Source organism: Electrona antarctica (assembly GCF_951216825.1).
Source record: "Electrona antarctica genome assembly, chromosome: 4".
NCBI lineage: Eukaryota > Metazoa > Chordata > Actinopteri > Myctophiformes > Myctophidae > Electrona > Electrona antarctica.
In genome coordinates this window covers 48,607,467-48,633,627 of record NC_136809.1, presented here as the reverse complement: position 1 = coordinate 48,633,627, position 26,161 = coordinate 48,607,467, and the positions used below count along the sequence as shown (strand labels likewise).

The following is a 26,161-nucleotide window of genomic DNA, read 5'->3' as shown; positions in this document are numbered from 1 at the left end:
AGGTTCATCTTACGGTGGACATGTTTGCCTGAAAAGGAATCTTTGAAATGTTTCATAGTTTTAGAAATATAGTGCTTTCAATTTGAGAAATGTATAATGGCAGATAGTGGCACGTCAAAAATTCATTCACCTAGAAACTCCATTCACACTTTTTATAATTCAGCTTTCTGTGGAGACACATGATGGAACTTTTTACTTTGAAATGTTTTGTAGTTTCTGAGTTATTTAAGTTAAACGCCCAATGCATTCCCAATGGCAATAGCACAAACTTTGGCATGCTACTAGTCCTACATACTTACACCTAGAAACCCCATTCAAGCCTACTTAGGTTCATCTTACGGTGGACATGTTTGCCTGAAAAGGAATCTTTGAAATGTTTCATAGTTTTAGAAATATAGTGCTTTCAAATTTGAGAGTTTTACAATGGGGCTCAATGGCAGATATTGGCACGTCAAAAAAGCACTTTCACCTAGAAACTCCATTCACACTTTTTATAATTCAGCTTTCTGTGGAGACACATGATGGAACTTTTTACTTTGAAATGTTTTGTAGTTTCTGAGTTATTTAAGTTAAACGCCCAATGCATTCCCAATGGCAATAGCACAAACTTTGGCATGCTACTAGTCCTACATACTTACACCTAGAAACCCCATTCAAGCCTACTTAGGTTCATCTTACGGTGGACATGTTTGCCTGAAAAGGAATCTTTGAAATGTTTCATAGTTTTAGAAATATAGTGCTTTCAAATTTGAGAGTTTTACAATGGGGCTCAATGGCAGATATTGGCACGTCAAAAAAGCACTTTCACCTAGAAACTCCATTCACACTTTTTATAATTCAGCTTACTGTGGAGACACATGCTGGAACTTTTTACTTTGAAATGTTTTGTAGTTTCTGAGTTATTTAACTTTAACGCCCAATGCATTCTCAATGGCAATAGCACAAACTTTGGCATGCTACTAGTCCTACATACTTACACCTAGAAACCCCATTCAAGCCTACTTAGGTTCATCTTACGGTGGACATGTTTGCCTGAAAAGGAATCTTAGAAATGTTTCATAGTTTTAGAAATATAGTGCTTTCAAATTTGAGAGTTTTACAATGGGGCTCAATGGCAGATATTGGCACGTCAAAAAAGCACTTTCACCTAGAAACTCCATTCACACTTTTTATAATTCCGCTTACTGTGGAGACACATGCTGGAACTTTTTACTTTGAAATGTTTTGTAGTTTCTGAGTTATTTAACTTTAACGCCCAATGCATTCTCAATGGCAATAGCACAAACTTTGGCATGCTACTAGTCCTACATACTTACACCTAGAAACCCCATTCAAGCCTATTTAGGTTCATCTTACGGTGGACATGAAAAGGAATCTTTGAAATGTTTCATAGTTTTAGAAATATAGTGCTTTCAATTTGAGAAATGTATAATGGCAGATAGTGGCACGTCAAAAATTCATTCACCTAGAAACTCCATTCACACTTTTTATAATTCAGCTTTCTGTGGAGACACATGATGGAACTTTTTACTTTTAAATGTTTTGTAGTTTCTGAGTTATTTAAGTTAAACGCCCAATGCATTCTCAATGGCAATAGCACAAACTTTGGCATGCTACTAGTCCTACATACTTACACCTAGAAACCCCATTAAAGCTTACTTAGGTTCATCTTACGGTGGACATGTTTGCCTGAAAAGGAATCTTAGAAATGTTTCATAGTTTTAGAAATATAGTGCTTTCAAATTTGAGAGTTTTACAATGGGGCTCAATGGCAGATATTGGCACGTCAAAAAAGCACTTTCACCTAGAAACTCCATTCACACTTTTTATAATTCAGCTTTCTGTGGAGACACATGCTGGAACTTTTTACTTTGAAATGTTTTGTAGTTTCTGAGTTATTTAAGTTAAACGCCCAATGCATTCCCAATGGCAATAGCACAAACTTTGGCATGCTACTAGTCCTACATACTTACACCTAGAAACCCCATTCAAACCTATTTAGGTTCATCTTACGGTGGACATGTTTGCCTGAAAAGGAATCTTTGAAATGTTTCATCGTTTTAGAAATATAGTGCTTTTAAATTTGAGAAATTCAGAATGGGGGTCAATGGCAGATTTTGGCAAGTAAAGATTTGAGTGGGGTTTGAACCCACAATGGCCAGATCATGCAGCCAGTGTGCTAAGTCACTGATCTACTTTCTACCTGCCACAACACAGTCTGCTGTTCCCTTTGAGTACAACATTGATACAAAAATAAAATACAAAAAATAAAATAACAGGAGATTTGTCTATTGTTTCTTTTGCTGTTGTTTATCTCTAGACGTTCGAATGTTTATGAACCACAATGGTAACAAGTCTCTGGCTCTTCTGTCATTATCTATTCGGCCTTTTAAGAACAGCATGCACAGTGGCTCACTGGGTACAGAGCCTGCCTGGGAATCAGGAGGCTGCAGTTTCAAGTCCTGGCTCTGACATAGTGTCCCGAAATCATGAAAATATGACAAAATATATTATGCCGTCCCAAACCATGGACTATATAGTATGTCGTTTTTTCTTGATTTTCATATTTTTTTCAAATCCTCCAAAATCATGAAAAACGACATGCTATAGTATGCCGTCCGAAAAAAAAATATAACTTTGGCATGCTACTAGTCCTACATACTTACACCTAGAATCCCCATTCAAACCTATTTAGGTTCATCTTACGGTGGACATGTTTGCCTGAAAAGGAATCTTTGAAATGTTTCATAGTTTTAGAAATATAGTGCTTTCAATTTAAGAAATTTATAATGGCAGATAGTGGCACGTCAAAAATTCATTCACCTAGAAACTCCATTCACACTTTTTATAATTCAGCTTTCTGTGGAGACACATGCTGGAACTTTTTACTTTGACATGTTTTGTAGTTTCTGAGTTATTTAGAAATAGCCTATAGTGCTGTCAAATTTGAGAAATGTATAATGGGGGTCAAGATTTTGGCACGTAAAAAAAAATCACTTTCACTTAGAAACTCCATTCACACTTTTTATTATTCATTTACATATACATGCATAATTGCATATACCACCTTGATGAGATTTAGCCTTTCAGACCCAAAACTAAGAATATTTTGTTGTCATTGGATAAGATGTCCACAATTCCATGCTGTATTGATGTGGTGACCGTATAGGAGAGAAAACAGACAATTAAAATAACAATTCTTCTACATTCTCAAATTGTGAAGACTTCTTCTAAACCAAATCTGTCCATTTGGTTTCATATTACACACTCAAGACTCAAGAGTTAAAGATCTAATAAGGGTCCATTTGGTTACCAACTCTCCATCATTTAGCTGGGGACCACCTGGGATCCCCTCAAGGACCACTGTTGGTCCCCGGACCACTGGTTGAAAGCCACTGTAGACTATGATAATGGCTGTATTTCATATACCCTTACACTTACAACACGATTTTGATTTTTTTATATTATTGTTAAACACATAATTATGAATGAGGACATGTTCTATGATGTAGGCATTTATCTGCATGCAACACAATTTCTAAATATATAGTTTTAGGTTTGTTCACATGGCATACGAGATACGAGCAAACAAAATGACCTGTGCAATGGTCATTTTGTTTGGTACAAGCTTCTCTGATACAATGGTACCATAGAAGCTTGTACCAAACAAAATGACCATTGCACAGGTCATTTTGTATGTGCATCCTGACCAACAAGCCTTAATCAAACAGAGACCTCATTCAGCACTTTCTGCATTTAAACTCCAGGTATCTATAACCTGAATTTCCCTTGCGCAAAAAGCCTACATTCCATCGTACAGTCATTATAAACGCCCTTGCGGAATCACCTTGGGGAAGCAACCAAGCTTCAAAAAAAAATTTAACACAAAGAATGCTGTTTTGCTACTATGCCTTGGCAGAAGTTTTGGGAGATGTCAATGCATTCAGCATCATATATATATGCGCTATATGTCTTTCATACCTATTTATCAATTTACTTGAGGTTCTAATCTAAGCAACGCCTCCTACAGAAATGGATTAGTAATGTGTTTTAGCAGGGACACTTGAAAACTATACCCAAGCCTACCCACACCAAAGTTTTGAATTGAGCAGTGACCTCTTCTGGATATAACTTTCAGTCATCACACATGCTGCATTGCATTTAGGAAACCTTTTCTTTTATTTATCCATGCTCACAGGTTTAGCTTAGAAATTAGTTTGTAACCAATATTAATGTTGCAGTTTGATGGGCAAGTCATGCTGAATATAGTAGCCTAGTTGCTGCCGTTGGTGAAAAACAGTTCAACTCTGAGATAATGTTATACCGTAATTAATAATTTGCAAAGTCAGTAGGAACTATGTAATCATGGTGCATGTTGTCATGTCTCATACCAAATAAATAAATAGGAAATAAAGGTCAACTGGAATGCAAAACACTGGAGAAATCAAGTTAAACACTTTATTTTGTGCTTTTGTCATCCAAAATAAAAGTGAATACTTTGTTGTAAAATATCTGTATGAATAACATTTGAACAATTCTCAGTAAATGCAACTATTTACAAAGTCATAGGAACTTAAATAAATAAGTGTAAAAGTCTACACTTAATTGAGGAGAACACAAGTATGCAATCATGGTGCACCATGTCAAGTTTCATAGAGTTTTAAAACAAAATGTCAACTGCTAAAGTTAATTCACAAAAAAAAGGCAATGGAAATCATTACAAAACACTGGGGGAGAAAAGAGAAAACAAGGACATCAAGTTAAACACTAAATTGTGTGCTTTTGTCATCCAAAAGAAAAGTGAACACTTGCATTTTAGTTTTAGAATATCTGTATAAATAACATTTCAACAACTCTCAGCAAAAACAACTATTTACAAAAGTATAAGAACTTAAATAAATAAGTGTAAATTCATAATCTACACCTAATTAAGACAAACACAACTATGCAAGTTTCATAGTAAAAAAAAACAACAACAATACAAATGTCAACTGCTGAAATTCATCAACAATGGAAAATGCAATGGAATGCAATCATTACAAAACACTTAGGGAACAATCTAAATGTGCACTCCCAAACCATAGGGAAAACATAAAAAAGGTGTAAGGTGCCTAAATTGCACTGTGCAAAAGAGGTGTCCACACTTCCACCCACTTAAGCCCCAGTTATATGTACTGTAGTCGCGCGCCGCTGTTGCACAATCCAAACATTGCCAATCTACTAGCTTGACTGTGCACAACCAAGGTTGTGACGGCGCGCAAACCAAGTATAAACCAGGCGTTATTGAACATAAGCTGCCATAACAATACTTTCAATTTCAAAACTTTATACAAAACAATGAATTCAAGTCACCAGGTTTGAAAAATAGATTGTAGTAGAACATGGTGACCGTAGAGGGTAACCAGCATCCTGAGTGCTGCTAATTGTGATGAAGCTGAGCGAACACCATGTTGACCATGTCGGGTGCACCCGACTCCCGGGCCATGTCCACTGCCGTGTGGCCACTGGTGTTGGCGTGCTTCAGGTCAGACAGTGGAACCAAGAACTTAACCACGTCCCGAAAGCCTCCCCGGATGGCGATGTGGATGGGCAGGCACCCGCTCTGGTCCGGGAGGTTCACCGATGCACCGTGATCAACCAGAACCTGCAGCAGGGACGTGCAGGGAATGTATGTTTTAGAGGCAGCAGGGGCTGAACTTTTTTGCGAAAATAGCGCTGCGACCAGGGGTCACCAATATGTCTGTAAACGGACAAATATGTCCGTGGCACCTTTTTTTGATTTTCTGTTTTACACACCATTATGATGTTCTTATTTTGATCATCAGACCCAATTGCTGTATGTCAATCTCCAGGTTTTCTTCAGAATATGTATGGCAATTATTTTAATTTATTATGACACTATAGCACATTAGGAGTCCTACTAGTGGTTCTCAAATGTTTTATTTGCAAAGACCCTGTAACTCCGTTGGTTCCATTTGAACAGTTATTCAGGGCTATCCATTCATTTTGTATGTCGGTGGCAAAAAAAAATGTGTTGACAAAAATGTCCACCACAAGCCAACATGGCGATGACCTCTGGCTGTGATGCATTGTGAGCTTGTAGATCAGCTATATTTGGGGCGCGACCACACACTCTTTAGACACTGAAGATGCGGCATACGACATGGATTTGTACACAGGACAAATTATTTTTAACCCATTTAGCTTTGGTGTAACCTAGAATATACGTTGTTTCTCATATAGCAACATCATTTTTTTAATAAGAATTTGAAGGTTTTCAGAAAACATGCTGCGTTCAAGTTCAGGAGAGTTCGAGAAAAAGGCAATTCTAAGCCCTGACTGCTGCCTTCTCGTATGGCATGGAAAGGAAAGGGGGGGCATTTGCATTTCTTTCACCAGAGTAGCATTCATGGTCTGGAGAGGGGTAAAAGGGCAGGGGCGAGAGGCCGAAGCCCCCTTTGGTGTCTACAGTGTATGTGTGCCTTACCTGCAGTGTGTCGAGGAAGCCTGTGCGGGCTGCGTCGTGGACCGGTGCTACTCCGTGACTGTCCTGGATGTTGGGGTTTGCCCCGTGTTGCAGTAACAACAGGGCCACCTTGTAGCTTCCCATCATCATCACCTAGAGAAGAGACAAAGTGGCAGTGCTTTAAAGTAACTTTTACTCAAGCATTGGCTACGGTAGAGAGCGCCGCAACCACGTCCCCTTTCAGAACGAGGAGGGCACCAGGACATAATTCCCCATTCATTTTCAAAAAGTATTTATTTAAAGATCTTTAAAGCCTCGGACAAAGCAAACTCGGCAGGTGATAACTCATGACAATAAACACTTTTTTTGGGGGGCTGAACAGATAAAGAAAGAAAAACAACAGCTTTGTCCGAGGCTTTAAAAGGTCTTTAAATAAATACTTTTTGAAACGTCTATGGGGAAAATTAATGGGGAATTATTTCCTGGTGCCCTCGCAGGGGGCGGGACTGCGACGCTCTAGTGTACTACATACAGCTTCCAGAATGCAGATACCTTTAACCGATTGAGAGACCTGTGACCAGATTCTACAAATGTCTTCTAAATCATGACAGTTTTCTGAAAAACCCTACGTTTCTACGTCAATGGTTTTCAAACCATTTCATGTCAAGGACCCCAAAATGTACCGGTATATGTAATTGGCCGCCGACCCCCATCTGAAAATATGCCGTTTCAGGGACACCCCAGAAGCAAAGATTTGAGTTAAAAAACCTTTGCTTTAAAAGAAAATATATTCAAAGATTTGCACACGTTTTCCAATTTAAAAAAAATGCAGATCTCCACAAGCTTTAAATATCTTTAAACGCTATGGTGACACAGGTCTTAATGAATTAATTTGACATTTTTTGATACTTGTTTATTTCTACTCCATCTCAGAGGTAAATGTTTGTACTTTTTTACTAAAATTGTTTGACACCTTCAGTTACGTTTGATTATATTCATTAAAAATCATGATTTATTATTGACAATATTAACGTGAGTTAATATTACAAATATTAAATAGATCTGTTACTTAAAAAAAGATATTCCATTAAATCTTTCAATTTTAAAGCTTTCACTTGTAATACTACTGTGGTGCTGTTCTGAATCTGAATCTGAACGCTTCCTCCACCACTTCAAAGAGTCAAAGCAAGCATGGCTTTGGGGGGTCAAGTGTCGGTATTAGCTGAGCAAGTGGGCGTTCACCGACCGTTCATCCCCTTAACAGTTGACTACTGGACCCTGAGAGGACCAGGGAGGTGGATGGATTGCTGACTTAAATATAATATATATACGGTATATCTTATCAATGTTTGGACATTGCCCAGTCAGAAGCATAATGTGCTGTTATAATGAGGGACAGAGCCAATACTATGACGATATTCGCCAAGGCATGTTAGAACGACAACAAATAAGCGTAACAATTTCTAACAAACGACGGTGCACTTGCAGCAGCTATATTCATTTCAGACACTTTCATATGTTTTTAATTTGAGTTAGTGGTTCCTCGTGTACCAAATAATACCACCAAGAATGACGACGATGGATATATAAATTTAAATTACCTGCAACGGAGTCTTTCCAAACTCGTTGAGGGTGTTGGGATGCACCCCGGATTCCTCCAGAATCCTCCCCACGTCCACGGCGTTCCCTCGGGCTGCTGCCTTGCTCAAAGCTCTGCCGGGATCCATCTCAGCGAGGACCATTCTAATGTTCACAAAGAAATGTCATGTTAGATGGCCGCATTCATATTTATAAATTATAAATAACCAGCACGTAAGACTCGGTCCAGGTAACAACGACAGAAACAAACAACAGAACAGATGACAGCTTTTCGGGCTATTTAATTTACACAGCATTTGCTATTTTTACAGCATTTCCCCGTTGCAACTAGCGTTTTAAAAGTCATACGTTTTTATACGACGAGAGTCCAGAATATTCGGGTTTTATCCCCTACGTATGAGAAAGTGGAGCAATTGCAGGCTGGTTAGCTTAAATGCTAACGGGCGCTAACATTTAAAAGGCTATACTGGGGGTACCGTCCGTACCGTGAGCTTTTAAATTTAAAAACCCTTACCTTGTTCGTTCGGGGGAGAATCCAGACAGCGAGCCGCTCTTCTTCTGAGACGTTGTTCTCAAATCCGGTAAAATTCAAATGTATCCAGCCGGTGAAAGTTTATAAACTTTAGAGAGTGGATCATTTGCGCGCTGGGGGGAGACGAGAGCGGCTAGCACTGCACTGCACTGGCCACACATTTACAAACATTGGAAGCAGTCCCACTTCGACCAATCACAGAGGACTTCAGTGGGGCTGCGCTCCATGTATGGCGAAAAGGGCGGAGTTACCACTCGGTTACTACGCTGTCACCGTGGCAACAGGGACCATATGACAGCGGCGGTCGACCAATGGGAGCGCGGAGCGCAGAAAGCGGGCGATTCGCATACGTTGAACGTCTTCAAACAGCAGTTCATTCATATACTAGTACTACTACTCTGACCTTTGATAGTAAAAATTACAAAAGCTAGGCGGTGTACCGGTCGTTTACAGTTTTGTGCGAAATAACTATACATTTTAAATGAATAATAGCACCACTGTGACCCTGGGCCTTAACATGAACCCACTTATTTGTATTCTGGGGTAAAAGCAAAACATTATTCATACTATTACTATATTCTCAGCTATACTATACTACGTTCTATATCTCAAAGATAATTGAGTGATGGGAACAAAGGACAGAATGGAGACCCCTTATGTGGTTGAACCAGCCAGGTAACCGAAAGAGTGGGCACCTGAGAACTAGGCCTACAGATTATTTCTTTAATATTTGATTTCATATTTACACTTATTTAATGAATGGGAGACCAAATACATGTATTTTTATGACATTTAATGCCTAATATTCTTACAATTGCTACAAAGCTTGTGGATAGCCAGTCATTTGGGCATAAACAAGAGGTTGAAGGGTATGCTGGGGATGATGTAGCATGCATGTTCAAATCATGTTGTGTACTTTACATTATTTCCGACTATTTTCCAAAACACATTTATTCTTTATGGTTTTACACAAAAATAGCCAATTTAACATTGAAGTGCCCACAATCAGCCACATCAGTTGAGCCAAACACTATCCAGAATGAATTTACAGAAGCAAAGAGTGAGTTAAAAAAAACCTTCATCAACAAAATATTTAAAGGAAATTATTTCATAAACAAGTTTAATCATTTGAAACAGACTTACAACAAGAACAACATTAAAATCAAGATGAATACTATTCTAAGCACACAACAAAGTTAAAGACATTCATTTGGAGTGCAATTTCATAAACCGATGAGCAAATTTATGGAGGTCTGCAGGTGAGGAATACCCAGCCGTTTTAAGTGTTTGTCCTTAGTTGGTAATCTAAAGAAAGAGGAGAAAGTGTAAAGCAAAAGATATTATTTATTACTACGATGTTATATACTTTATAAATACCATTTACCACAAAGAACAATAGCTCTTATGTAAAGTATGGGGGTTTAATCCTACCTCCACTCTGCGTGATGTAGCGGACCCATGGTAGTGCCTGATAACCACTTTTTTCAATTATCTTCATATACCGCACCTTGTGAAAGACACAGATGTTACGGCAAGAGTGTTTTACCTAACCAAATTAGTCTAATCTAATCATCAGCTTTTCCGTTAACTCCACTCTGCAATATAGGTTATAGGTTTTGCATACATGTCCTGTGAGGCTGTGAATAACATTGCGCTTCCCAGGTGCTGGATAGAGCATACAGATATGTAATTTATAATATTAGCCATGGAAAGATAAAAGTACTCTCATGCATTCTGAAAAGGCTACAGACACCGGCAGAATTGCATTGAGCATGAACTTGAGTGTAAAAATGTAAGGTCTCACAGTTCAATGAACTCTCCACCGTCCACTGTGTATAAGCACATATACTGTAGGAGAAATGGGTCAAATAAAAAAGGCCAACACTGCACGCTTCACACATGACACACACCTGTATCCCAGAGACTGTGAAGTATGGAATCTCAAAATTAACAGTGATGGGCGGCTTGCCCTCCTTTTCATCGTTCTCCACACTGGGCAGACCGAAATGAGCCCTCATCAGAAACTCTTTACCGCCCTGTATGGACGGACAGGTGGATAAATACATAGATAAATATATATATAGATTGCCTACTCCATCTACATCTTGAAATAAGTTTAGACGTTTACGGTACATATTTCTTTTTAAAAAAGCACCTCAAAGTTCTTTACATAAGACCTAAAAAGGCATTCAATCACATAAAAAGGTATTTAAAGAGAGGTAAATATGTAAGACTCCCCACAACATTTGTTGTACAAGAAATGGGACTAACTCCTACATTACTAATATTACATACTATTGGGATCTGAACCCACACAGTATTAAAATCAGAAACCGACACCACCAGTGGGACTCTTGTCTATGAATGGATTGCATAGAGCCTAAATGGAAACGTTTGGACTGAGTGTTTGACTGTACTCTGTTGCTGTTTTTACATTTATGTTCAATAAACTATTCAATCAATCAAACTCAAATCCTACAATAAACAGAGTAATAGACAGACAGAGGAATAAACAGATATGTGCATAGAGGGGGGGTGATTAAGTGGACTTCTTACAGGGAAAGATTTGATGGTCCACACCACTATGTTCTTCTCTGGGACGTATTTGGCGCTGCCCGTGCTGACTTTGAACTTGGGTGAGTCTGCATCACTGGGCACAGGCACTATCACCTCCACATTATTGGCCACAGATTGTTTTTTGAACTGGCCCTTAGCCTAGTAAATAACAAGAACAACAAGGAAAAATAATAAGTGAAGCCTCAGATACATTCATTTGTTTGTATACATTTCTCTTTTCTATGTACATGCCAAACAAATGTCAATATAATTGTATCTACTCCTGTCAGATTATTTGTATTGAGTACTGTAATACTGTACCTTGACCATAATTTCCACTCTACTGTGAGAGAATTTCTCTATCACCGATTCAATCCATATCAGAGGCTTGACCTGTGTGAGAAAGAGTGCAGCTTATTAACCACTTTCAACCTGGCAACCCTATTTTGGACCTGTCATTTTATAGGTGAAAAACAGGTTAAAAACATGTCAAAGATTTTCAAAATGTTCTGAAGATTTCCAAAAATCAGTTTTAGCATGTTTTGTGTGCCACTGCTGTACAATAAAGTATAAAATAGGGCTTAAGTGGTTTTAAGGAGATCATTGATCAGAGACAGTTATACTATTTGAGTCATGTTCTTAATATGACCTAAAAGCCTTATGGAATTGTATGTTTTCTATAAGAGTTCTCAATTGGTTCTTATATTCACAACACAATCACGCTATTCATCAGAACATTAAACCATGCCACTTTTTAATTGATTATATCCTGGTTATAATAGCCCAATCAACAATTGAGATATAATATAACACTAGCAAACATTGATTCAGCAAAAATAGAAGATCTACAAGCTTACAATGCATACAAGTGTGAGCTTATAGATAGTGTAAGTGGGAAAAAAGGAGCCTAGGGGACTCCGGTCAACTAAGTATAATGGGGTTTAAGTTGATTGAAGTGGCTCATCATATTTTAAATGCTGAACACGAGGGACAGAATGGGACTGACATGAGTGTTGATGCGGTAGGACATTAGTTCAGACTCTCCATCTGGGGGGATGAAGGAGATGGTTCGGTCACTTTCGAATCGCGAGAGGCGCACACACTGATGGAACTTCACGTCTTCCATGGTCACCGTTTTCCCTTTGTCACCTAAATGCAAAAACAGCAAACTTCATGGAAGCTACAGCATGAAGGATAATTTCAGCAAAAAAAACAAACAAACAAAAAAACAACAACAGTGACCCCTACTGGTGCTCAAAGAATAACCACAAACAAGGCCATGCCATAGTGCAGGTAGCCTTATGCGGCCCGCCCCCTAGTGGCCCGTGGAAGAATTAAAAAAGGGCTAATGAAAGTTACAGGTATGGTGTGTGTTTTATGAAGTGTGAGATTACCATAATGACAGTAATCCTTAATCATATTCCTTTGGAGAGAAATGAGACAGACTCCGGTCACTTTAGACTAGACTCGAGCACTGACGAGGGTGTGTGTGTGTGTGTGTGTGTGTGTGTGTGTGTGTGTGTACATACGTCCAGTGAGAGCAAACAGGACTCGATCATTAAGGCCCAGTCGTAGTTCAGGCATCCCAGACAACATGGTCTTCAGCTTGATGCTGCCTACAATGTCACTGCTCATCACACTGCCATTAGCGTTCACCTGGAAACAATCATTTGATTCACCAAACAAAATCATCTGCGAAATACTGAAGAATCACCAGATGATAATAATATTATATGTATAGTGTATGTACTATTATTAATAATAATTATCATCTTCATCATTGTAATAATATAAGTATTTTTGTAGGACTTATTGCATGCATTTCTATTGATTACTCATCCCATGGAGACTGGATGTTTTTGTCGCATTCCTATAAGCCAATAATTTGACGACCAGCAGCGATTCCGGTAGGAGACACAAAAAGTCTCCTTTGTGTCTCCTTTGTGGAACACAGCAGGTAATGCGAGAAAAACTACAAAACATCCATTCATTCAAGTCTCCATGGGGTGAGTAATCGATACAAAAAAGTAATTTGGGTTTAAGGTCTTCTTACTGCTGTGATGCTGTCTCTCATGAGCTAAACACAGAGATCAATAAAGCACATCCTATCCCAGCTCACCAGCACATTGATGGACTCAATGACGTCGATAAAGACCTCGTTCTTCTTGTACTTGATGCCCTCAGACCTCCAGGACACGGCATTAGTGACAGTGGTCGGCACCTTGGCTTTGGTCACCTCCAGCTTGGTACTCTCCTGGGTGATGTACCTGCACAGAGGATATATAGCTCTTAAATGTTTGTTTGACCAGCGTCCCTCTAAATATATCCATAAAATACCAGGGTTATGAATGGTTATGGCTTTGCTGTATGTGTGTGCATAGCTTTCCATTACACATCATTATATAAGATCTGTTTTATGTGCATTTTTGATGCAGATTTTGTAGAATCATAGACCTAGACATATGATTATCATTTTGATTGATTATTTTGTGGAAAAAGTGCAACATTTCTAATAATTTTCGAAAACTTAATATAATTTTCCTCTTCTACCCCGGTCCCGGATTTGAACCTGGTCCTCCGCAAGTGCTGAAATGTTTTACCATTGAGCTAATAGAAGCCTGCTTGCTCAGGGGATCTAATTGAATCTTGACCATCAGGTGTGTCAGATCCTGTGTCTGGGTGAGACATGACCTTTGACACAATCTCAATAGAAGCAGGGAGACAAAATCTAACCACCCCAATTGTATAAGTTATGTTGTATTAACATACACAAAATAAAATGGTATTCATCAAAAAAAAAATAACATATACGCAAAAAAATAAACTAATGACTAACAAAATGTCTCCTATAATAATGACAGGCCCATAATAGGGACAATTGAGACACATATCGGCTGCATAATGATACCGATAACAATGGACGATGTCGCAGTCCCGCCCCCTTTCATGACGACATGAGACCCAGAAGTGAATTCCCTGTTCATTTTCTCTATAGGCTTTTCAAAAAGTATTTATTTAAAGACGTTTATGCCGCGGATAAAGCCAACTCGAGTTGTGACAAATCATGACAACAAACACAACATTTTGGGCCGAACAAATAATTACAAAGAAGAAAAACAACAACAAAAGTGTTGTAACCTGCCGTTTTCTTCTTCTTTCTAATTATTTGTTCGGCCCGAAAAAGTTTGTTGTCATTATTTGTCACAACTCGAGTTGGCTTTGTACGAGGCTCAAAATGTCTTTAAATAAATACTTTTTGAAAGGTCTATGAGGAAAATGAACGGCGAATCATTTCCTGGGCCCTGGTAGGGGGCAGGACTGCGACGCTCTATTAGATCTGTTTTGTGTTTATGTACTGTACTGCACGTCTGGCAGAGTCTCACTCTTGTAAGATCTTGCTCTCGGTGACCTGAGGGAAGCCAAAGTCCATCAGCTCATCTAGCAGCTCATAGACCACCACAAAGTTGTCCTGAATGCTCTCCTCCTGCAGCTCATTGAAGTACTCTGTGAACACCTACGTTACACACAACAACACACAGCATGGAGACATACTGAATCAGTGGTTCCCAAAGTGGGGTCCAGGGACCCACAGGGGTCCTTGAGGGAGTTCCAGGGGGTCCCCAGCTAAATGATAGTTTGGAACCAAATGGACCCTTATGGGTCTGTAACTCTGAGAGTGTACAAATGGACCTGTGTACTCTCTCAGAGTTAAATTGATATTGATTTTTTAATATAAATTGGGGTCCCAGAGATAGAAATGCCATTAAATGGGGGTCCGTAGCCTAATGCATATCAAACTGGGGGTCCTTGAAATTAAACGGGTTGAGAATCACTGCTAGAGCCATCCAAATCTCTCATGGGGGTCCCTGGCATATCTTTTCAAATGGGGGTCCACAGGCTAATTAGTGTCAATTTGGCGGTCCTTGACATGAAATAGTTTGGGAACTACTGTACTAAATCACAGCCTTAATTACAACTTGGAAGATGGACAAGGAAGTGAGATGTTGTTTGTTTCCCCACACAATGCAATTTACCAATGAAGTCATCAATAAGAAGAATGTGACACATAAATTAAACTAACCTCAGGCTAATATAAATATAATCTTGACTCACCTCAACTAGTTTGTAGAGAAAGGCGTACACGAGGGAAGCATTGGCGTTCTTGTTCGTAGTGGCCACCACTAGAAAGATCACGTTAAGGAGTATTGTACAGATATTTGCTATTTTACTATTAAAGTCAGAATTATCACACACTAATATTTAAACATTGAAATAAATTGAACAAAAAGTGCCAAATGCATTTTGTGTATTATGATTACGAGACCCTCAACACCACAGTGTGACAAAAAACTCTCATACCTATTGGGAAAAATACAACAATGTGCAAACGCAGCAGCAAGATTTGTGAACTGTTGTGACAAAAGAAGGTTAGCCAATGGAATACAACCACCCTAAGGACTACTATCTGTACAGAGCTGCTACCATTAAACAGATATTAAATCTGTTTTCTGTATACAATTAAAATGAAAAAAATGCTGCCATTTGTCCCAAAGTGAAAATTGCTGCTATTTATTTCAAAAAAGCTTTATACCCTGTTATAACATGTATATAACGATGCAATGTAGCTGTTTACAAAATGTTGTACCCCCTCCAACTGTATATACTTTCCCCATTTTCAACTGTTTTTATTGTACTGTGACACTTTCTTTGGCAATGTAAACGTTTGTATTCTCATGCCAATAAAGCTCCTTTGAATTTAATTTAATTGAATTGACAGTAACGAGAAAAAGATACAGTATAAATTGCTGTGCTTAATCCACAGGAAGTGAACGCTGCCGTGGGACATGACAGGACAAATAAGGGCTTCTTCCTCCTGGTCCATTAGTAAAGGCAGGAAGTGGTCGATTTCTGCCATGTCCACATCTCCTTTGTAATTCCGACAAATCAATACCTGCGGAGTGAAAATCACATCACATGATCACATGGTTATTATCAGACACCTACAGTACAGAATCTCTTGGTTCGTTACATGCATCAGTGGTTTTCAACCCGTTTTCATATCAAGGGCCATTATTTATTCGGCATTTGAGCCACGGACCACCGTGAACTCAGAATACTGTATGTTGTTGTCGTTGGTTAAGGTTTGTCAACAATTCCATGCTGTGTTGATGTGGTACCATCAGGAGAGACAACAGGCAAACGTACGTTGATCACAATGCATTGAATCCAAGTATAAAATAATAACTATGAAACAGGGTTGAAATGGTTAATTAGAGACAAATCGGTTTAGTTGATTTTTTTTAAATGGTTTTGATTCCCTGATATAATACAAAGAGAAAAAAAACTATATTTGATAGCGGCAGCCCTATAGAACCTAGCCTGTGGGATCATGTGGCTCAGGAGGTAGAGCAGGTCGTCCAATGATCCATGGGTCGGCGGTTCGAATCCCGGCTCCTCCTGTCTACATGTCAAAGTGTCCTTGGGCAAGACACTGAACCCCAAATTGCTCCTGATGTGCTGGTTGGTACCTTGCATGGCTTCCGCCGCAATCGGTGTATGAATGTGTGTGTGAATGGGTGAATGTAATGCACAATCTATGTAAAGCGCCTTGGATAAAGGCGCTATATAAATGCACCATTTACCATTTATGTGCTCCAGCTCAGTGGTGGGAAACTTTGACGATGGAGAGGGCCACTATATTTCCACAATCACTTCAGAGGGCCACATTGCATATAGCAGCCTGTCGTAGTAAAAATAGCCGATCTACAAGCATCGCACTGCGCCGCGTTTTGAGCTTGTAGATCAGCTATTTTTGCTATATTTGATTTTTTTTTAAATTTAATTTCAAATTAATGTTTAGTTATGTTACCTTTATGAACAAAATACAAATACATTGGACATAAAAAAGACAATAATACTAATACTAGTAATTAGCTTAAATCAAGACTATATCAGTATTCTGGTAACCTGAGGGCCACATTAAGTGAAGGTGGGCCGCCAGTTGCCAGATGTATGCTCCAGCTATTAAGGAATGTAAAAGACTGCTCAGCCTCTGCAAAAGGGCTCAGGTGAAATTGATACATCTCAGCACATGAAATATGCCTCACACAAATCAGATTTGATCTGCCTTTACTTGGCCGTGTCCGAATGTGACAGAACAAAAACATGGAAATGGGTATGAACAAATACAACCATGCATGCAAATATTTGCCTACCGTCTGCTGTGACTGTTTTGAGTGATGGGTCACGGGTGTGTTGCAATATAATGCCAGTGTGTGCATCACTCATTCCATCCCTCAGCTAGAATGAAATAACAGTAGGCCTACTCCAGCAGCACTACTATTCTAAATGTATAGGTGGAAATTAACTAAATGCTTAATTCATTTTAATTAATTTACTCATTGCATTTCCTCAAACTTTGAGCACCAGTAGGGGTCACTGTTGTCTTTCTTTCTTTTGCTGAAACGATCCTTTATATCCTGTACGTAGTTTCCATGAAGTTTGCTGTTTGTTTTGCATTTAGGTGATGAAAGGGTTACATTTAACATGGTTAAATTCAATATTTGATACTGTCTTATTAATAGGCAAGTGCATTATTATGACATATAGTCTGGGTTGGAGAGGTTCCTCTATCGGTTACCTGAATCCATAGGTTAACTTCCCCTCTCATATCCTTAAACGCCCGTTACCTAGGCTGCCTATAGCCCTGGTCCAGTGCTTGCTGCCTACATCTAAGATTACATGTCTGCAGGGCAAGAAAGACAAAGCATGATTGTTTTCTCTCAAGCGTAATATTATTATTACACGTATGGAATTAAATAATTCGGGGGTTAGGACGCAGGTCACTTTCGATTTTTGTCATTATAAATATATTTCCATCGAGGTGTACTCACACAGTATTGCTTGTCAAAAAGAACAGACCTACAAGCTGACATAGTGTGTCGTGACGTGTTGTTGTCAGCTTGCAGATCATCGGTTCTTTTCGACAAGCAACTGCAACCTGGAAGTGACATGGAAAATAATAAACCGGTTGGCGAGCCAGTATCCCAATAAATTATTAACCACACAGACAAGCTACTGATAGTACACAGTTAAAGCAACAGTTAAACTGTACCAATTTAGATTAAGAACAAAACAAATAAAGATACTTTTTGTTTGACATGTCATAGGTTAGTTGGCCTAATAGGCCTACTATGCCTGCTATATATAATACAGTGGTCAACATCAATATTCAGAATTTGGTCTTACCTTTCCTTTCAAATCCAGCACGAAAACAGCGGAGGCAGACATTGTGTTCAGGTCAGGTCAGGAGTCTGGACTACGAGTCTACGACTACTGCCTTCTGATCTTAGTGCTCTAAAACCCGACTCTGTGAATGGTAAATGTCCTGTCAAAACAATTAGACCTAATATGAATTTGGTTCCGCCATGGAGATTACAACAAATTCCTAGACTAAAGCCTAAAGGTGATCATGGATTCCTCAGTTCCGTTTCTTTTCCTGGAGGTGGGGAGGGAGGTCGTGTGTCGAGTTGACGTCACCATACCCAGGTAAAACATTGACAAAGATCTCACCTGGATTGGACAGGGCCACTGTAATGCGCCATATACCCACGAGAGGGCACTATAGATTAACATAATGGTATAGATTTACCTGTGGCAATGTCTGTGACTGTGCAGTGCTGCCCAGGCCCCAGACAGGGCCTAAATAGGCTTGCAGTTGGGGCATAATGTATGCCCCCAGAGTCCAAAAACTGTCCTTTTTGGGGGGCAGGTGATTATTGTCTCCACCAGGCCGAAGGCATGGTGAGAGAGTATGTTTTGCACTCCGTCCGTGTGTGTGTCCGTCCGTGTGTGTGTGTGTGTGTCCGTCCGTGTGTCCTTCCGTCCGTCCGTTACCAGCTAATCTCCGGCACCGTTAACCCGGTCGATGCCAAACTTTGCACACACACTCCCTAGATGCCAACGATGAACCTCTGCCCCGCATTTTCCAGAACGGCCTGTTATAGCGCCACCATGAGGCAGCTTTTCACATTTGTTACCTAAAACTGCACCGATCTGCGTGAAACGTTGCATGCACACTCCCTAGAGGCCAAGGACAAACCTTTGACCTGCATTTTCCGCATCTGCCTTTTATAGCGCCACCAGGAGGCCGACTTTTGTAAAACACATTTTTGGATATTACTCCTCCAGATTCTGTCCAAAAATCTCACAAATCGTTACACAGTATCTCTATGGTCATGTGCTCAAGTCGGATCTGTCCGATATTTCATATTCCACCCTAATTGGCTACAATTGCCTTTCACAGTTTGCAAGATTGCCCCGTTTTGAACAAAAGCCTCAAATCATGAACACAGCATGCAATTTACGTGAAATCTTTCACACATTTTCTTACTAGGCTGAGGAATATATCCCACCCTTTTCACATTGGCCTGTTATAGCGCCACCAACAGGTTGATTTTTGCAAAACAGGTTGATTGGAACAAAATGCCTCAAATCATCCAATTGCCATACAAGGCAAACATGTTTATATTACTACTAAACATTTTGCCAAACATCTCACACAGTCCTATCCTCCTGGTGGAGACCTGTGCCCAGAAGGGCACTTTTTCTAGTTTGTATTATATTTTACTTTTCTTAATTTTTGAGTGGTGCAAACCACTCCAACAACCAGCTTTGTCTGTATATTCGTGTACCTGTCCACTCAAAAAAGGAGCATGGTTGCTATGGTTAGTGTGTGACGTCACTGCACCACTCAGTTCACACGGGTGTAATTTTTCACTAATAAGCTGCCCTATCCATCCTTCCATTCCACCACTGTGACTTTGATTGATTGATTGAAGTATGTATTAACAGTTTGCAGAATTACAGTACATTTCAAGCACAACTCAATACAAAAACTGTTAACTATGGACGACACCATAAAGCATTACACTTGTTTACAATAGGGTCCACCATTTTCAATTCACCAGAACTCGGAACATGTAGAGACATACAAAAACGTTCTCTGACCACCCAGAGAACCATGTGAAACAGAGAGAGCTGTCTGTCTGTCTGTCTGTCTGTCTGTCTGAGTCTGACTGACTGACTGACTGACTGACTGACTGACTGACAGACAGAGGTTTACTTAATAGCCCTAGGCCCTCGGGTAACTAACAGCCCTGGCTTCACCTCCTCTACCCACTGCAATGCCCATATTACACCCCGTCCCCTTTCCGACAGCCGCTTGCACACTGACATGCCCATCTCAAAACCTGCATGCCACCCCTGCATTAGGGTCTTGTGGTAGCCTTGAGTCAATTAATTATCTTAATATCTTATTCAAATGCCTGTGTTTTACAATGTCCTACAGCTACTGCAGCTTTACCGCAACAGAATATGCCTTTCTACTTACCATACTACTCTATTGACAAATCACCCTCAGGACTCTTCTCATGCTATGCCCTAAAACCCCTTCTATATGTCTGTCTGGTACTTATCAACAACGTGTCAGAAAACAGTGTGTAGGAATAACATAGGCTACATCACATTAGAGCCATTTACAGAAAATGTATAGGCTACACTTGAGGCTATGACCGATGACTGAAAAGTGTGAACACATAAGCTTTTGCTATCTAGATGCCATACACAACAAAGAAAGAAAGACAGAAATACGATAGTTCTAACACCAAAATCGAACATTCGCGATCGAGGTTATGAGCTGTAACATTAATGTCATTATGGCTCATTGCCAATCTGTGCTAGAGTACTATAAAAGTGCTTGAGAATCTTTTACTTTTTGAAACCATTTTAGTTTACTATAATTAGTTTAGTTACTACGATTTTGTAGCTCTTAATACATTCTGTGACCTGCAGATATGTTTGTGCATATAAATGATAAATGTGCACTTTGCATAGATTGTGCATTACATTCACCCATTCACACACACATTCACACATCGATGGCGGAGGAAACCATGCAATCCACCATCGGGAGCAATTAGGGCTTCAGAGTCTTGCTCAAGGACACCTCGACACTAACTCCAGGGGAGCCCGGTATCAAGCAGGGAACTATATCCCTGAGCCACTGCTGTCCCCTCTCTATAGATACAATTTGTATCTTTGCAGTAGATATGTTTGTGACACCATGTTCTTCTTTATCAGGAGACACGATCAGGTTGTTGAAGTACAATTCATCTGATAATCTTATACCTTATCATTCTGTGATAATGATGCGTATTTCTCTTTCTCTTTATCAGTAATGGTGCTGTCCTGCCTGGTCCAGCTCGATCAGACATGACACGTGTCGTCCGGCCACCTCTGCAATGGTCACAAATTCTCTGTATGTGCTATAAGACAATATGCTGTGTGTCATCTGGGCCTCCACAGACCTGCTGTTTGCTTAGCAGAGAAGTATGTCGACCGCAGGACCAGTCAGTGCATGGAAACCACCTGACAAGACGAGAGGTTTCTCGCAATATTGAATTCACTTCCCTGAGTCTGAACTGAACTCTGAAGTCCAAGTGATATTCCTGATACAGGTTTAGTATAGATTATATAGCTCTAGTTATACTGTATTCATTTTAGCCTAATAGAGGGTATGCGTGTGACATAATCACCAAACCCGGAAGTTATGCAGGAATGCCTACTGAGTGGCAAAAAACGACTTTCTGGCCTTGACAGCCCATACATCCAAACAGAAAAGTCCTATCTGATTGCATTAAACAACGTTAAACTCACACTTTGCATGTTGCTTTGCCACTCGATTTGCCACTCGATGTACCATTCACTTTGAGCATGCGCATACCCTCTATAGCCAGTAGGCCTGTGTATATACTGTAGATACAGGTAGGCCTATATTACTTTACTTGTAACTTGTATTTAGTTACACTTTGAGTACTTTTTCCCACCACTGTATGCATCAGCATCACATCATCTTACAACGTTCCTATGAAGCACTGTGCTATGAGACATTGTGAGGGTCAGCTGAGGTCAGCTTAGCACGTTACAGTGAAAGTGATATTAGAATGGCCTTCGATGATATGCACTATGACGATAGCTGTGGGTGTTAGTTCTGTAAGTGATAAAAAGAGGCCCGCGGAGATGCTCAGCGAATGTACTAGATAGAAAAATACAAGGGCATTGAAAGAAGAACAAGTGTCTTTGCTACAGTATGTTTGATTTGGCTCAACGGTATGTATCAAGTGTATCCTCGTCCCCCTTGGAGACCGGGACACTGGTTGGTTACGTTTGTTTGGCTTTCAGTTGCCAGGTTGAGAGTGAGACAAGAAAGCCTATTGATGTTATTATTACTTTATCATCAGGGACGATAGTTCCCTGCTAGGTGGCCTGACACAGGAATATCTGTCCAATTATTCACTTCCCCTTTGCCATTTCTGTGGCCAATCCTCGCTCGCGTCTGGGTGGTGTGAGATTATACTCCACCCCTTTCTTGCCGCCCCGGCCAATGGGGACACGGCGGACATATGTAAATAATGAGGTGAGGAGAAGATACAGATGATAGCTTTACCACCCCCCCCCCCCCCCTCCCCCCCTCCCAAGAGAACAGGTGTCATTTGTCACCTGGGTTTCACCTGAATGAGTGCATCTTTTGCCTCTAGGGGCCATGATGCAGTAGTACTATGGCATGTCAGTATGAATAGAGTCACGTTACAACAATGGTGCTGATGATGTCGGAAAGAAATGGGCATATATTGTAAAAATCACAAAGTCTGCTTATTTTGAATGAATGAATGAATGAATGGATGAATGAATGAATGAATGAATGAATGAATGGATGGATGAATGAATGAATGAATGAATGAATGAATGAATGAATGAATGATTTATTTCGGTCCTTGTTTACAAATTAAATTAAAAAAACACTGGTGTGGACTTACAACAAGAACATTATTATCAGAAATATAAATGTTCATCCAAATCACACACAAAATACAATTTCAATGACTGAAAAAAGCATAGGCCCATTGCTTATTCTTTTCAAATTACTCCCAGAAAACGAACATTATAGTCAAAGCCAAATGTTGGAATATTACTGTTTGTACAATTACACTACAGCATGTGCAAAAAACAAAGCAAAATAACATTAGCGTGATCCAGTCATGTTTGCTCTCTGCCGGATGTGATTGTTAAGTGTAGAATGTAGCAGTTCTTTAGAATGGAATGTGGATGCTAGTTGCAGAAGGGCCACATACCACAGTGAGTTGGCTGCAGTGCTTTTCCATACTGATGTCAAAGCTTGCAACACACACATTGCTCAGTCTCATCTCTTTTTAAAAGGGTGTCAGGTATTTTTAGTGTCGTGTCATTGACAAATTAGGTATCTGTGTGTGTGTGTTGAGGACAGGATGAAAACGACTCATTCAGTTGTAACCAACCAGGTTTATTATATCTCTGCACACTCAGTGTTCATTTAATTCAGCTGAGAGTGTACACAAATGTACCCACATGGGACACGTACTGTATACACTCTCCTGAGTTACAAATGAATAAATGAACACTGAAGATTTTACTGTCTGGTTGGTTTTCACTTCAGGAAATACTTTGGTGAGCCACGTTCTACACATTTTGTCACTTGGGTCCTCTACTACTGAAAGGGAAACCATGATGACCAATTACTAGAGAAACCTGTTTATCTGGTCTCCAACAGTGCTTGTTTTCAGATTGCATTGTATTTTTTTAATTTATTTTTTCAAGTCCTTTAACACTTCATAGATCTATATGAGTGAGCTTGTAGATCGTCTATTTTCAATTGATTTTCATACATTTGAAAACATGAAATGGGACATTCTGCATGAGTAGGCCTACTTTGACTTTTGGCACTTTAAGTACATTTTGATGCCAATACTTTTGGCATCAACTGATATTTGTAACAGAGAGTATTTCTAGACTGCAGTATTGATACTTTTACTTGAAGTGGCTGCCCCCTGCAGTGCATCATAGAAGGTAAAACATGGATGGGGGTGAAGTGAACAAATGAATTATGGATGAGGGTGTTCTGTTCATGATAAGGGTGTTTGTTGGTGGTTAGCTTGGGTGGGTCTGTGAGCCCAACTGAACTGCGCAAAAAATGAGAATCTAAATTTTATTTCTTTAAAAACATCAAATTGAACAAGAAATATATATCATCCACTGAAATCTCTCAACAAAAGATTATGCGACGTTGAGTAACAAAAAACCTTTTCTCTCCATAGCCAGACAAATGCCTTTTACAGTAGTAGTGACCACAAGTGACATAAATATCAAAGAAAAAAAGCTGCCAACATGTGTTTTTAATATGAAATTACTTTCTATTTTTAACCAGTAAAGTAGGGGAAACATTTAGCATTTTGGGTGGTTCCCAGGGAACCACTTAAAAGAATATGCAGTGTAGACATTCATCATTCTCCACTGCAATTGTCCCAAATACTCATCTCAGTCACTGCCCTGTAATGTAATTAGACTGAAGGGAGCTTATTATCTGATTGAAGCCCTTACAAGTTCAGACTATATAGTGCAAATATTGTTTGGTTAACATGGCAAATGATTGGTTCACTTTACCCAAAGCCAGTAGATTTGGTGTCAAGAACACAGCATCTCTTTGGGATGCAAAAGGATAGACTGAATGCTGCTGTTGTCACCAAACACAAGGGTGTCATGCATTAGTAGCAGAGTGATTGATTGGAGAATACCGTTAAATGGTACATACAGTATGTGAATGTTGGTTTAGGCATACGAATATTACATTTAATCTGTCTCATGTCTCAATATAATCATAGGTTACTAGACGTGTACTTATACACGTCTCTTTTTAGAATGTCATGTTATGCCATATACACAATTTTGCTTAATCTCCAGTTGACTCTAAAAGCCTCCTGTTCAAATAACACAGCTGGAAGGTAAAAGACAAAACAATTATTGAGAATTCTTTTTATTTAACAAAATCAAAAAAAAAAAAGTCAAACAAATTGCAAAAAAAGAGCACTTTATATGTAACATGCACTGTTATTGTGCTCTCGATCCTACAGACTTGTGATGAAGAAAAATGTGCTTTATACAATCCCACGGGGCAAAAAAAAGAAACGAAACGCAAGTTATCGTTAGATAAGAAAATGTCAACAGAACAAGTAGAACCTCTCAAGCCTTCATTAACCACTTATAGCCAATCTGTAGAAGCTCACAAAGATTATAGATCGAATGTTTTAGATTAAACAAAAATGCCAGGGGTTAACCCCTTTTGGTGTTAGCATTATGTTATGCTTTAGCTATTGAAAAATAGCAGATCTACAAGCTCATAGCGCGCCACCGAGTGGCGCGCTACGAGCTTGTAGGTCTGCTATTTTTGAAAAATCGAAAAACATAGCTTTTTCAGAAAACTGCCAGGATGTAGAAGACATTTTTAGAATCTGATCTCAGGTCAAAATGGGGTTTAAAGTGGTTCATATTTATAATGTAGCCCATACTGTATAGCTGCAACTGGAAAGCGCTACCGAGCAGCATTGATCCATACATACGTCAGTGGTAGGATGTCACATACACAATACAGCCCATGAGTGCAACATTTTGATTGAACATTAAGTTAGATAACTTAGCTACAGTATATTATATACTGCAGGCATTGAATCGACAATGTGATCTAATGTGAGCATTTGAGCAACTGTATTTACACCCAGAAAAGGTACAATAAAAATAAATAATAGTATATTTACAATATTTCTAGTTCTCAAATGTACAAACATAAAAATGAAACACCACAGTGAACATAGTATATTAAAAAAAACACAACATGGAGACAATTTACACGCTCTTGAAAAAATATACACCATGTCATTCAATAACTATAACGTGCGACACACACACACACACACACACACACACACACACACACACACACACACACACACACACACACACACACACACACACACACACACACACACACACACACACACACACACACACACACACACACACACACACACACACACACACACACACACACACACACACACACACACACACACACTCTTAGG

The 26,161-nt window shown here is 39.4% G+C and overlaps 2 protein-coding genes across 2 annotated transcripts; both read right to left on the bottom strand.

Annotated features, from left to right (window-relative positions):
* Positions 1-4,454: 4,454 nt before the first annotated feature.
* On the bottom strand, positions 4,455-8,721 carry cdkn2d (cyclin-dependent kinase inhibitor 2D (p19, inhibits CDK4)). The gene is made up of 4 exons (XM_079498839.1): positions 8,580-8,721; positions 8,068-8,209; positions 6,488-6,619; positions 4,455-5,644 (listed from the first exon to the last, which is right to left on the bottom strand). Exons 2-4 carry the CDS (start codon positions 8,206-8,208, stop codon positions 5,420-5,422), a joined length of 498 nt encoding a protein of 165 aa, XP_079354965.1. The 5' UTR covers position 8,209; positions 8,580-8,721; the 3' UTR covers positions 4,455-5,419.
* Positions 8,722-9,746: 1,025 nt separating this feature from the next.
* On the bottom strand, positions 9,747-18,689 carry ap1m2 (adaptor related protein complex 1 subunit mu 2). Its single transcript, XM_079498515.1, has 12 exons — positions 18,402-18,689; positions 15,948-16,104; positions 15,267-15,334; positions 14,537-14,667; positions 13,273-13,420; positions 12,683-12,809; positions 12,160-12,302; positions 11,475-11,546; positions 11,154-11,312; positions 10,508-10,633; positions 10,029-10,104; positions 9,747-9,902 (listed from the first exon to the last, which is right to left on the bottom strand). The coding sequence occupies exons 1-12, from the start codon at positions 18,441-18,443 to the stop codon at positions 9,877-9,879; spliced, it is 1,275 nt and encodes a 424-aa protein (XP_079354641.1). The 5' UTR covers positions 18,444-18,689; the 3' UTR covers positions 9,747-9,876.
* Positions 18,690-26,161: the final 7,472 nt, after the last annotated feature.